The 12,570-nt window shown below is 41.6% G+C and overlaps 1 protein-coding gene across 8 annotated transcripts in view; it reads right to left on the minus strand.

The window, feature by feature from the left end:
- Positions 1–12,570, minus strand: part of PALS2 (protein associated with LIN7 2, MAGUK p55 family member) — a 134,978-nt gene that overhangs the window by 15,995 nt on the left and 106,413 nt on the right. For 7 of the 8 annotated variants that reach the window (XR_013635392.1, XM_078851770.1, XM_073333707.1 and 4 more), the window contains 3 exons: positions 12,192–12,323; positions 4,208–4,307; positions 506–574 (listed from right to left, as the gene is read on the minus strand). Coding sequence is in view for 7 of the 8 variants with exons in the window: in XM_078851770.1 (XP_078707896.1) it covers positions 506–574; positions 4,208–4,307; positions 12,192–12,323 (301 nt within the window). In the remaining variant the exon portion in view is untranslated. The remainder of the gene's footprint in view (positions 1–505; positions 575–4,207; positions 4,308–12,191; positions 12,324–12,570) is intronic. The other variant, XM_078851769.1, reaches the window with a different exon arrangement.

Raw genomic sequence — 12,570 nt, forward strand, 5'->3', positions numbered from 1 at the left:
TCAGCAGGGCTGCTGGCAGGTGGGAGGAGTTAGGGGAGGCACTGATAATGAGGGCTGTCGGTGGGTGTTAAGCACCCATCATTTCTTTTGGGTGGCTGCTCCAGCTCTGGAGCACCCATGGAGTCAGTGCCCAGGACATCATGCCAGCATTTACCACTGTGCCAATCAATAGTGTTTTAAGTATTTAGAAAATTGTTCTTTGATCCTTTATTATGTCCCCTAATGCATCTGCTCAACAGTAACAGCTTTTCTTTGTGCACCATGACTTAACCACAAAAACTACCCTGTTTATAATTTCTGATCTAGCTGATTGATTTGCTAATCAAGCTACTATAATTTATTTTAAAACTTTCTCCTATAACACAAGCATTCACTGTCATGAGTTTAATCGGCTATACCCAGTGTGTTAACCTAAGTTTAAAATGCAGATTCAGAAACTCTACAACGTACTGGACTTGTACACTATTCTACTGGATTTTACACATAATGTAAGATTAAAATGTACCTGCATTTCTGGTTGTGAGGTACATCATCTTTTTCTTTTTTTTGCTACTTATTGTTCCACAAAAGGGCCCTGAAAGTAAAACAGACAAGAATACTGAAAGCTCTTAAACTCACTTTTTGATAAATATCTTTTCATGATGGCTTACTCTATGTAGATTTTAGGATTAACTAAAAAGACAGCCATATACTGAAGGATAGTTGCACTTTTTTTTTTTTTTTTTAAAACCAGAGACACAATATGACCTTTATTGGAGAGAGAAATCATTATTAATCCTCTTGGCATATACTTTAAATGGTACAGCAGACACACAAAAACTAATGCTCTGCATAAAATGTACCAGAAAACAAAATACTTTTCTAGAAACGAATAGGAAAGGACCAAAACTGTTTCCAGTAAATATTTATATTAGAGCTGTCCATTAATCGCAGTTAACTCACGTGATTAACTCAAAAAAATTAATCACGATTAATAGCACTTTTAATTGCACTGTTAAACAGAACAACAATTGAAATTTATTAAATACTTTGGATGCTTTCCTACATTTTCATATATATTGATTTCAATTACAACACAGAATGCAAAGTGTACAGTACTCATTTTTTATTACAAATATTTGCACTATAAAAATGATAAAGAAATAGCATTTTTCAATTCACCTCATTCAAGTGCCATAATGCAATATCTTTATCATGAAAGTGCAACCTACAAATGTAGATTTTTTTTTTTGTTATATAACTGCACTCAGAAAAACCAAAACAATGTAAAACTTTAGAGCAGTGGTTCTTAACCTTTACTGCAGCCTGCACTCCCTTGGTTCTCAAAATATGTTCTTGCACCCCTTATCAAAAATCACTGAAGTAGGTCAGTTCTTTAAACCTAGATATATTTTTTGTTTGTATACTACAGTAATCATTAAAAAAATTTATAATGTTAATAAATACATAGGTTTGATTAAACAAAGTAGTTGTTTGTACGTACGTACCTATGCTTAATTTGTGTTTTCGATGATTTACCTTCTAAAAAAATCTGGCATGTCTCACACCCCACGTTAAGAACCACTGCTTTAGAGCCTACAAGTCTGCTCAGTCCTACTTCTTGTTCAGCCAATCGCTAAGACAAACAAGTTTGTTTACATTTACGGAACATAATGCTTCCTGCTTCTTATTTACAATGTCACCTGAAAGTGAGAACAGGCATTTACATGGCACTTTTGTAGCTGGCATTGCAAGGAATTTATGTACCAAATAAGCTAAACATTCGTATGCCCCTTCATGCTTTGGCCACCATTCCAGAGGACATGCTCCCATGCTGATGACACTAGTTTAAAAAAATGTGTTAATTAAATTATTGACTGCACTCCCTGGAGGAGAATTGTATGTCTCCTGCTCGGTTTTACCCATATTCTGCCATATATTTAATGTTATAGCAGTCTCGGATGATGATTCCGGCACACGTTTGTTTTAAGAACACTTTCACTTCAGATTTGACAAAAAGCAAAGAAGGTACCAATGTGAGATTTCTAAATATAGTTACAGTACTCAAGATTTAAAAATCTGAAGGGCCTTCCAAAATCTGAGAGGGATGAGGTGTGGAGCATGCTTTCAGAAGTCTTAAAAGAGCAACACTCTGATGCAGAAGCTACAGAACCTGAACCACCAAGAAAATCAACCTTCTGCTGGTGGCATCAGACTCAGATGATGACAATGAGCATGCATCAGTCTGCACTGCTTTGGATCGTTATCGAGCAGAATCCGTTATCAGCATGGACGCATGTCCTCTGGAAGGGTGTTTTAAGCATGAAGGGACACATGAATCTTTAGAGCATCTGCCACGTAAATATCTTGCGATGCCAGCTACAACTGTGCCATGCAAACACCTATAAACAAGAAGTGGGCAGCATTATCTCCTGCAAATGTAAACGAACTTGTTTGTCTGAGCAATTGGCTGAACAAGAAGTAGGATGGAGTGGACATGCAGGCTCTAAAATTTTACATTGTTTTATTTTTGAGTGCAGTTATTTTTTGGTACATAATTCTACATTTGTAAATTCAACTTTCATGATAAAGAGATTGCACTACATTATTTGTATTAGGTGAACTGAAAAAACCTTTTGTTTTTTACTGTGCAAATATTTGTAATAAAAAATAATATAAAGTGAAGCACTGTCCACTTTGTATTCTGTGTGCTAACTGAAATCAATAAATTTGAAAATGTAGAAAACATTCACAAATATTTAAATGGTATTCTATTATTCTTTAACAGTGCGATTAATCACGATTAATTTTTTTAATTGCTTGACATCCCTAATTTATATATAGATATATATTTTAAAAGCAACTTGAAAATGGTCACCCTATGGTTGATTTTCCTGCTTAATTTTACCATTCACCAGCAGGTGGCAAAAAGGATCAAAACTCTGAAAACAGTGAGTGTACATTCTAATCCTCGCTCTTCGAGTCAAGGTCAAAATAAAATACATTTGTAATAACTAGCATTTATTTTATGTATTGAAACCACCTGTGGAGCCTCTTTCATAAGGTCTGCCTGATTGTGCAAATGGAAAAAGCAAAGCAAGCTAATCATGGCAGCACCCCGGCCAGAGCCCTGCCCGCCCTGCGCAACACCATGTATAGCCCCTGGGCTGCTGTGTCCTTCCAAAGCCAGTACGTGGAGCTTGCAGGGCTGTGTGTGGCCTTCCAGTCCCCACTGCCTTCCTCCCTGATATATTTGTTCAATATCTTCATTAATGATCTGGAGGATGGCGTGGATTGCACCCTCAGCAAGTTTGCAGATGACACTAAACTGGGAGGAGAGGTAGATACGCTGGAGGGAAGGGATAGGGTACAGAGGGACCTAGACAAATTAGAGGATTGGGCCAAAAGAAATCTGATGAGGTTCTACAAGGACAAGTGCAGAATCCTGAACTTAGGACGAAAGAATCCCATGCACTGCTATAGACTAAGGACCGAGTAGCTAGGCAGCAGTTCTGCAGAAAGGGACCTAGGGGTTACAGTGGATAAGAAGCTGGATATGAGTCAACAGTGTGCCCTTGTTGCCCAGAAGGCTAACTGCATTTTGGGCTATATAAGTAGGAGCATTGCCAGCAGATCAAGGGATGTGATCATTCGGCATTGGTGAGGCCTCATCGGGAGTAGTGTGTCCAGTTTTGGAGCCCACACTACAAGAAGGATGTGGAAAAAGTGGAAAGAGTCCAGCAGAAGGCAACAAAAATGATTAGGGGGCTGGAGAACATGACTTATGAGGAGAGGCTGAGGGAACAGGGATTATTTAGTCTGCAGAAGAGAAGACTGAGGGGGGGATTTGATAGCTGCTTTCAACTACCTGAAAGGGGGTTCCAAAGAGGATGGATCTAGACTTTTCTCAGTGGTAGAAGAGGACAGAACAAAGAGTAATGCTCTCAAGTTGCAGTGGGGGCGGTTTAGGTTGGATATTAGGAAAAAAACTTTTTCACTAGGAGGGTGGTGAAACACTGGAATGCGTTACCTAGGGAGGTGGAATCTCCTTCCCTAGAGGTTTTTAAGGTCAGGCTTGACAAAGCCCTGGCTGGGACGATTTAGTTGGGGATTGGTCCTGCTTTGAGCAGGCGGTTGGACTAGATGACCTTCTGAGGTCCCTTCCAACCCTGATATTCTATGATTCTATGATAAAGGAACCCATCTCTGAAAGTGCATTAAACCTTACCCGAATTATCCCAGTCCCTCCTAACAAATGCCTTCCGCTTCTCTTCCAGGAACTGGCTAGGAATAAGGCCGGCACTTCCTCCTTCTTTGACATGGCTAGCCTGAAATCAAGTTAATAAGCTATGAATCCCCTGTGACAAATACTTTAAATTTTAGTCCAGTGATTCAAACAAGCAGCAAACTTTCAATCAGACATTCACTCCTGAAGACTGGCTTCTTGAAAGACTGTCATTTAGGATTTCTGGAGGCTAAGCACTGAAGCATTAATGATGGACACCTGAAAATCCAAATTTAGAGAACCATGCTTCCCAGAAACACAGTGGGGTTTGCCGGTTTTCTAGTCCACTTAAACATCATAATTCAAGAAACATGGCTAGAGTAGAGACACAGAAAACTACTTCTTGATAATGAAGTCATTGTACTGTTTACCACATAAATTATTAAATCTCTAATTCCAGAGGTTTATATTTCAGCCATAAAAAGAAATTGCTAAAATGTACAATTACCAAATTGACCAAAATGGCTCAGAAAACACTTAAAAGCCAAACAATTCGTTTGAAAGGATTCTGCATGGCACAACATCTGTAGAGCTCTGCTGAACACTTATGCATTTATCCTGCATTCTTGTTGGAATCCAGAGGCCCTAAGCTAAACATGATTCCAAATATAGGCACCTGACGCACCTATTTTTTCTGTCATTTCACGAACATGTAATATTATCCTTGCCTATGAACTGACCATACCTTAAAATTCCACTGTCATTGTACTGTTTTACTACTACTTAGGAGAGAAAACTCATAGATCTAGGTTTTATAAACCAAACAGTATACTTAGTTATGAAAGCTTAGAAGTCAGATATTCTCCACTGAAATCATTTTATGGTGAGTGTCCCATTGTCAGTAATTCAGGACACACAAATGTGAAATTTTATAGTTTTGGTCCTCTCAATAGCAGCTACTTGCATCCATTTCTCTTAAAGAGAAATGGTATAAACAGCAGGCTGAGTCATATTTTCATCTTATTAGTAGCCAGATGGAATGAAGTTAATATCTCACTTTTTGCCCACTCAAGAAATACTGGATGGATGCTGAGAAGTCTCTAGCTGTAGGAATTCAATGACATCTATTTTGGTACACTTGCAAGTTACTACTTACGACACAATACATCATTGTTCATGTCAATAGACAGAATGAAATGTAAAAACCCATTAGAGATGGCTTGTGGGAGAGGGCTTTTGGTTTATTTTGTTTGGATTCTTGCAAGTTGCCAGTTGGAGGAGTTTGAAAAAACAGAGGTGACAGCATGCATGCTGAATGTCTCTAGTACGCTCTTGTGAAGAGATTCAGAGTGCCTAACTTCTGAAACACATTTAATTGGCAGTAAGTAATTATGCAGACTATTTTTTCTCTTTATTTTCCCTTCTGTAGTTACTGTAGCTGGCTGGTTAGAAGAAGATGGGATCTCTCCATCATCTTTTTCAAACACACAAAAGGAGTAAGATGGAAATCCAACTCTTTGAGAAAACAAGAGAAAAGATTCCTGTATCATAACTGCTGTTCTATGAGATGTGGGTGCAGACATGTATTCCACACGTGTGTGCATGGGCTTACTCTGCCTTGCAATATTCATCATGCTCACTCCTGCCCCAACCCCTCCCCCCAGTTCCTTTGTGCCAAAATCCCCGGCGGAAGACTCGACTGCAGAGGGGTGGAGAGTGGTTCATGGACTACATGTCTGCACCCACATCTCAAAGAAGAGTTACGATACAGGTGGTAGACATGTATTCCAATCAGGTAACTCACAAGCAGTTCCAGGGGAAAGCAGGCTCAGAGTTATTTAAATAGTGAGCACAGAACTGCTCCCCAAAGTTTGCAGCCATTGGTGATAGCACAATGTCTAGCAAAAATATGTACAGAAGATACATCACAGCCCTGCAGATATCCACTACTGAAACACCACTAAGAAATGGAGCTGATGTCACCTGAGCTCTCGTTAAATGAGCCCACAAAAGATGGTGGAGGTGTCATCTGAGTCACTTCAGAAGCCATAGTAATGCAGGAAGTTATTCACTTGGAAACAGTTTGAGCAGAGAATGGTTGTCCCTTCATCTGCTCAGCGTAGGAAATAAAGTGGCGAGGTGATGAATGAAACGGCTTAGTCCTTTCTAAATAAAATGCCAACCACTACATCTAAACTAGGCAGATGCTGTTCCTCCACACTTGAATGTGGTTTGAGAAAAAAAAAATATAGGTAAGTAAATAATTTGATTAAGGTGAAACAGATACCACTTTGGACAAAAATTTTGGGTATGGTCTTAAAGCCATCTTGTCCTTGAAGAATTGAGCGTATGAAGGCTCTGCCATTGAGGCCTGCACCTCACTAATTCTTCTTGTGGATGTTATAGCCACTAGGAAGGCAGTCTTCTGAGAGAGGAGAGCCCATGAACATGTTGCTATCAGCTCAAATGGTGGACCAATCAGTGCTGTCAGGACATTAAGGTCCCACAATGGCACCATTTCTTTTGCTAGTGGAAAAAGATGGATAATACCCTCTCAAAAACTTCACAATCATAGGGTTTGAGAATACCAACTTCTCTTGAATGGGAGGATGAAAAGATGAGAACATCTCCAAGGGAACACCTTCAGGGAGCTCAGAGTGAGGCCTGAAGATTTCAAATGCACCAAATACTTCAAAACATGGGCTGAATCGGCATGGATGTTGCCCAAATAGAAAATTATTTCCACTTAGACAAGTAATGGCCCTTGTGTCTGGTTTTCTACTACTAAGCAGAATCTCTAACTGCCTCTGAGAACTAGCCATTCAGCATCCACACCTTAAGATGCAGACTGCTCAACGATGGATGAACAACCTGGCTAATTGGTTGAGTCAGTAGGTTGGAGAAAACAGAAAGAGGTTTGGGAGGTCAAGGCAACAAGAGAGAGGAGGTTGGAAAATTAACATTGCCTCAGTCATGCTGGTGTAATCATAGTAAGTTTGACGTGATCCAATTTGAGCTTGAGGATAGCCTGAGGGATCAGAGGAATGGGGGGAAAGGCATACATCAGGGTCCCTCCTCAATTTAGATGGAAGGCCTAGGAGGGTGGTGAAGCACTGGAATGGGTTACTTAAGAAAGGAGATTCCACCACCTCCCTAGGAGTTTTTAAGGTCAAGCTTGACAAAGCCCTGGCTGGGATGATTTAGTTGGTGATTGGTCCTGCTTTGAGCAGGGGGTTGGACTAGATGACCTCTTGATGTCCCTTCCAACCCTGATATTCTATGATTCTAAGGCCTTGATAAGAGACCCTGGCTAAGACATGCTCAAGAGCAGAACTGATGACATTTTCTGTTGCCCTTTGTTGCAAAAAAGTTTATGGAAGGGATACTCCGTTACTGAAAAATGGACGTCAACACACTCTTCTTTAGGGACCACTCATGGTTGATCAAAAAAGATCTGCTGAGATGATTAGCCATTTGGTTCTGAGAGCGTGACAAGTATTCTGTGGGTATATCATCTTCCTTGATGCAGAAGTTCCAGACTTTTGTTTCCTGAAAAAGCTGGTTGGAACAAGCACCACTCTGGTTGTTCACATAATACACTGCAATGGCTGTGTCCATGAGAATATGAATCCATGCCCTCCAGATTGGATCCTGAATCACCTGACAAGCATTGTCTACTGCTCAAAGTTCCAGCAGGTTTATATGAAAGGAAGCTTCCTCTGACCACAAACCCTGAATTTAACTCTCCCAGATGTGTTCCCGAACCAATTGGGGAGGCATCAGAACTACTGTCTTAGTTGGTGGAAGGTGGACAAAGGGGAAACCCTGACACAATATGTTGAATTCCACCCACCACTATAAAGAGTGCAGAATTTTTAGGGCACCTGGACAAGGGTGTCCAGCAGCTGGCAACACAGGCAAAAGTCTAACACCAGCCACAACTGAAGAAGGTGAAGATGCACCATTGCATGTTTCATTACATACATGCATGCCACCATAGGGCCCAGTAACCTCATGCATACCCGGATTGTGGTCAAAGGGTGCAACTGAAGATCCCAACAAAAGTGATGAATTGCCTGGAACAGTTCAGACAGAAGAAAGACCCTCAAATTCATAGTCTATCGGAGCACCAATGAAAATTTTTTGAGTTGGCTTCAAAACTGATTTGCTCCTGTTTCAGATCAGACCAAACCGATAAAAAAAAGTCTAGTGTGAACCTGACATGACAGAGAACCTGCTCCCTGGATGGACATCTCAGTAGCCAATCATTCAGGTATGGAAAGATATAAATTCCCCTTCTCCTGAGAAAGGCAGCCATCACCGTCATGCATTTAATAAAGACATATGGGGCTGATGGCAGTCTGAAGGGGAGAACTGTGTACTGGTAATGATAGCTGGTGATGAGGAATCTGAGGTACTTCCTGTGGCCTGGGAAGATTGCTACATGACAATAAGCATCCTGGAGACTGAGAGCAGCAAACCGGTTGTAATTCAGAGCAGGAAGAACAGTAACCAGGATAACCATGCAGAATCTCTGATGAGTTTGATGAGATCAAGGCTAGGTCTCATTCCTTCCTTAGATGTGAGGATCAGGAAGTATCACGAATAAAACACCTTTCCGCAAAGATGACGAAGAACCTCCTCTATAGCGCCCAAAGTACACAAGGTTTGTACCTGCTCTAAGAGCAGTTACTCGTGAGATGGGTTCCTGAAAAGGGACGGGGTAGGAGGATGGGAGTGGGGAATGGATAGGAACTGAATGGCACAACCTGATCCCCCCAGTGCTTATGACCCATCTGACCATAGTTATTGTTTCCCGAACACTGTAGAAGCAAGACAGCCTTTCCCCAAATAACTGGGGCATAGAAACAACATTGACAACTGAGGTGCTGCTCTCAAAACACCAGTCAAACAGACTGTCTAGCGGAAGGAGGAAGAGGATAAGCCACTTGACTAAAAAGTAGACCCAGAAGGTTTCTTCCCTCCATGATTTATGCCCCTTTCTAGGGAAATCTTGCTGCCTTGCAGGGTAGGAATGAACACTGACAGAAATATCATTGAGGACGATATTGCTGCTGCTTCCCAAAATGCAGTCTTTGCAGCCTGGGTATAAATTCCCAATGAGTGTAGGGCACTCAGGAGTCTTTCAAACAGTATAATGTCTCATCAGTTTTCTCCGAGAACAGGACATGACCATCGAACAAGTCCTCTATGCTTTGCTGGATCTCAGGCGCTATGCCAGAGTTTTGTACTCATGAGGCCATGAACCTGGACGAAGCATCTGCTATATCCAGGGTTGACTGTAAGGATGCCTTGGCCACTAAACTACCAACCATAAAAAAAGCCTTGAACTCCTCCTTAGAGGATCCTGTAACTTGTTCAGATACGGACACAGCATCACGGTTCACAAAATCGTATTTTTATAATAGAGCTTGATGATTTGCAAAACACATCTACAAGGAGGAAGTAGAGTAGATTTTTCTCCCCAATAAACATAGCATTTTGGACTTCTTTTCTTTAGGCATAGATTTATATCTTCCTTCTCTCACTCTCATGTTCTGCTGTCACAACCAGGAAATTTGGAACTGGATGTGTGAAAAAGGATTTGAAGCCCTCCATTCCCACATAGTAACTCTTGTCAGTGCATTTTGCTGTGGGTGTTAACAAAGCCAGGGTTCTGCATAATGATTTAACAGACTCTAGTGTTGCTTCGTTTATAGGGAAGGCAACTCTCACAGGAGCCAATTGTTGGAAGATATCTACCATTTTATGGGTGTTTTCCAGCACAAGCTTGGCCTGAATACATAAGGCTGATGCCATGTGTCTGAGCAGATCCCGATATGATCTGAAATCCTCTGGTACTGGACATGAGGACTTGAGTACCACTGCATCATCTGGTGACAAGGACGACAATGTAGTTGGGGCCAATGGAATCCCTTGAGGAATGACATCCATCCATCCCAAAGGTTCAGAATGTCCTAATACACAGGGAGTGCGCCTTCTGCTGTGCCTGCAGGTCTGATGGTTCTGGCGGGGAGACTACTGGAGGTACAGGTGATCGCCTCCTACAGCGAGCTGATGACTGGGATTTTGCTGAGCAAGAGACTTCTCAGGGATTTCCAGGAGGCTGCTGGGCATAAATATACAGCATCTGAGGCCCGTAAGAACTAGGTCAAGGTACCTTGTCTCTGCTGTGGGAATGATATCAATCCTGGTACCAACTATGACTCCTGCTGTGTCTTGACAACCTTCAAGAGAGTGGGATAGGGAAGGGAAGGGGAGATCTCTCTGAGCTCAGGTGTGAAGATCCCCCCCAAAAAGCCACTCCTGTCAGGACTACCAAGATTCCAGCGCCATCCATAGCCCAACCCAACAACGCCACGAGTACCAAAGGAGCAGTCAACAAGTCCTTGAATATTGGTACCAGCCCTGAACTCATTCTGGGCCCCATAAAAGGCATCAGTACCAAAAATAAAGCTGGTGTCAAGCCAGCAGATCCAGACTATGTTGTAGTCAGCATTGATACCACGGATTCTATCTGTGCCAAAGACGCCCTTGGTACCAAATAAGAAATCGACAACACCCATGCATCATGGGTAAACTGCAGTGAGGACGACGGTGTCAGAAACGATAAATTCACCAACAATCCCAGGGTAGCAGAGGACACCACAGACGATGCAATTGCAGTCAGAGGAGGGTCTTGAATAAGCAGTGAATCAGGAACAGACAGGCACAACAGATCTGCTGCTTCCGGATACACAGGGTGGAAACCAATGATACCATCATCTGTATTGAAGGTACCGGAATCAATGGGTGTCCCCAAGGCAGTACACCAGAATTGCTGGTACAGATTCACAAACTTGATCTAAACATGAGACCAGAGATTGGGTTGATGGTCCCACTCTATCCCTCATACCAAGAGACTCCCAGTGCCAATCAGTACTTCCCTTAGTCTGAAGATGAATCTCCCCATCCCCTGGAATGACCCTGATCTGTTTTGATTGTTTTTGTTTGTGGGCCCGATGAAGGGGAGCAGTCCTTCTTCCTTCTGGGCAAGTAATCTGAGCTCAGTCCAGAAGCACCAATACATACCGGCTCCAGTGCCCTTTCACGGGCCTGACACTGGTCCCCAACGTTGAGGCAGGCAATGCTGTCTGCTCGAGAAGGTGCTGTTTTAATCTTACATCTCTAGTTTCCTGTGTCCTCTTTTTAAAGGACTTACAAATAGAGCACCTTTCTTTAGCATGCTTTTCCTGAAGGCAAAATAAACGTCTAGGGTGTGGATGGTTATGGGGAATAGCTGCCCCACAAAAAGGGCAATGTTTTAACCCCAGTGAAGGCATCCTACCAAGAGAAGCTACCTGGCTATTAACTACCTAAGGGTACTAACAGTAACTATATACAAAGATGACACAAAAAGCTGTAAAGACAAGAGAGAGGAAAGATCACACTAAGTGCTCCAACTCTAGCTGCAAGCAGTGTGAAGGAACAGAGCAGGGTTGGGGTGGTGCTGCCCTTTTATAGCCATGGGAAGAGCTATGAGCGGAGGGAAGCCGGTGCCGATTCTGTGGGTACTGCTAGGCAAAATTATACAGCTTTGGTGCGCTGGGTGTGCACACACCTGAGTGCAACGCATGTCTGCAACCACTCAAAGAAGAACCTACTCTTCCGCAATCACTGTCAGAGGGAGACTCACCATAATTAATTGACAACCTAAGATGTGATACTTTGCTGGAAATTATCTGAATTTTGGAATGTAGCAGCTTCAGACCAAATAAGTAGTAGTATAAAAAAGATAGAGTGGTATAGATAATACTGAAGTGAAAGACAATGATGTAAGATTGTTTTAAGACGTTGAGGTTATGCTGGAGAGCGAAAAGCTGGATCAATACTTCTTCCTAAAACTCCTATCAACCGGATTAGATTAATACAAATCTATTACTATTATAAATAATCAAAGTAATAAAGGTCTCAGCATTTTACCAACCTGCCACCAATTTGAGTCTTCCCGGTTTACAATCTGAAGAATTTCTCCTTTAGAAAATTTCAAACCTGCTTCTTTGCATGGGATCAGGTTGTCATTGTATGGATTATAATCAAAATGACACTTCACAAATACCTGAAATACATCGTAAACCTTTAAAGCTTAAAAGATTGAATATCAACAATTGCTACTGATATCAAAAAGTCTCATTACTTCGTTAGTAAAGCCAAAACTGCTTTGTAACTTTGCTAAGGACATACAAAATTTAATTAATGGTTAACAATTTTCCTTGGCCAAGCAAAATACAAGATATTGGAGAAGATTTAAAGAACATTTTGCCTGATATTATACCAGCAGAGAGTACATTAAACTAAACAGCAAC

The sequence above is a fragment of the Lepidochelys kempii genome, chromosome 2 (assembly GCF_965140285.1).
Source record: "Lepidochelys kempii isolate rLepKem1 chromosome 2, rLepKem1.hap1, whole genome shotgun sequence".
In the NCBI taxonomy this organism is placed as follows: domain Eukaryota; kingdom Metazoa; phylum Chordata; order Testudines; family Cheloniidae; genus Lepidochelys; species Lepidochelys kempii.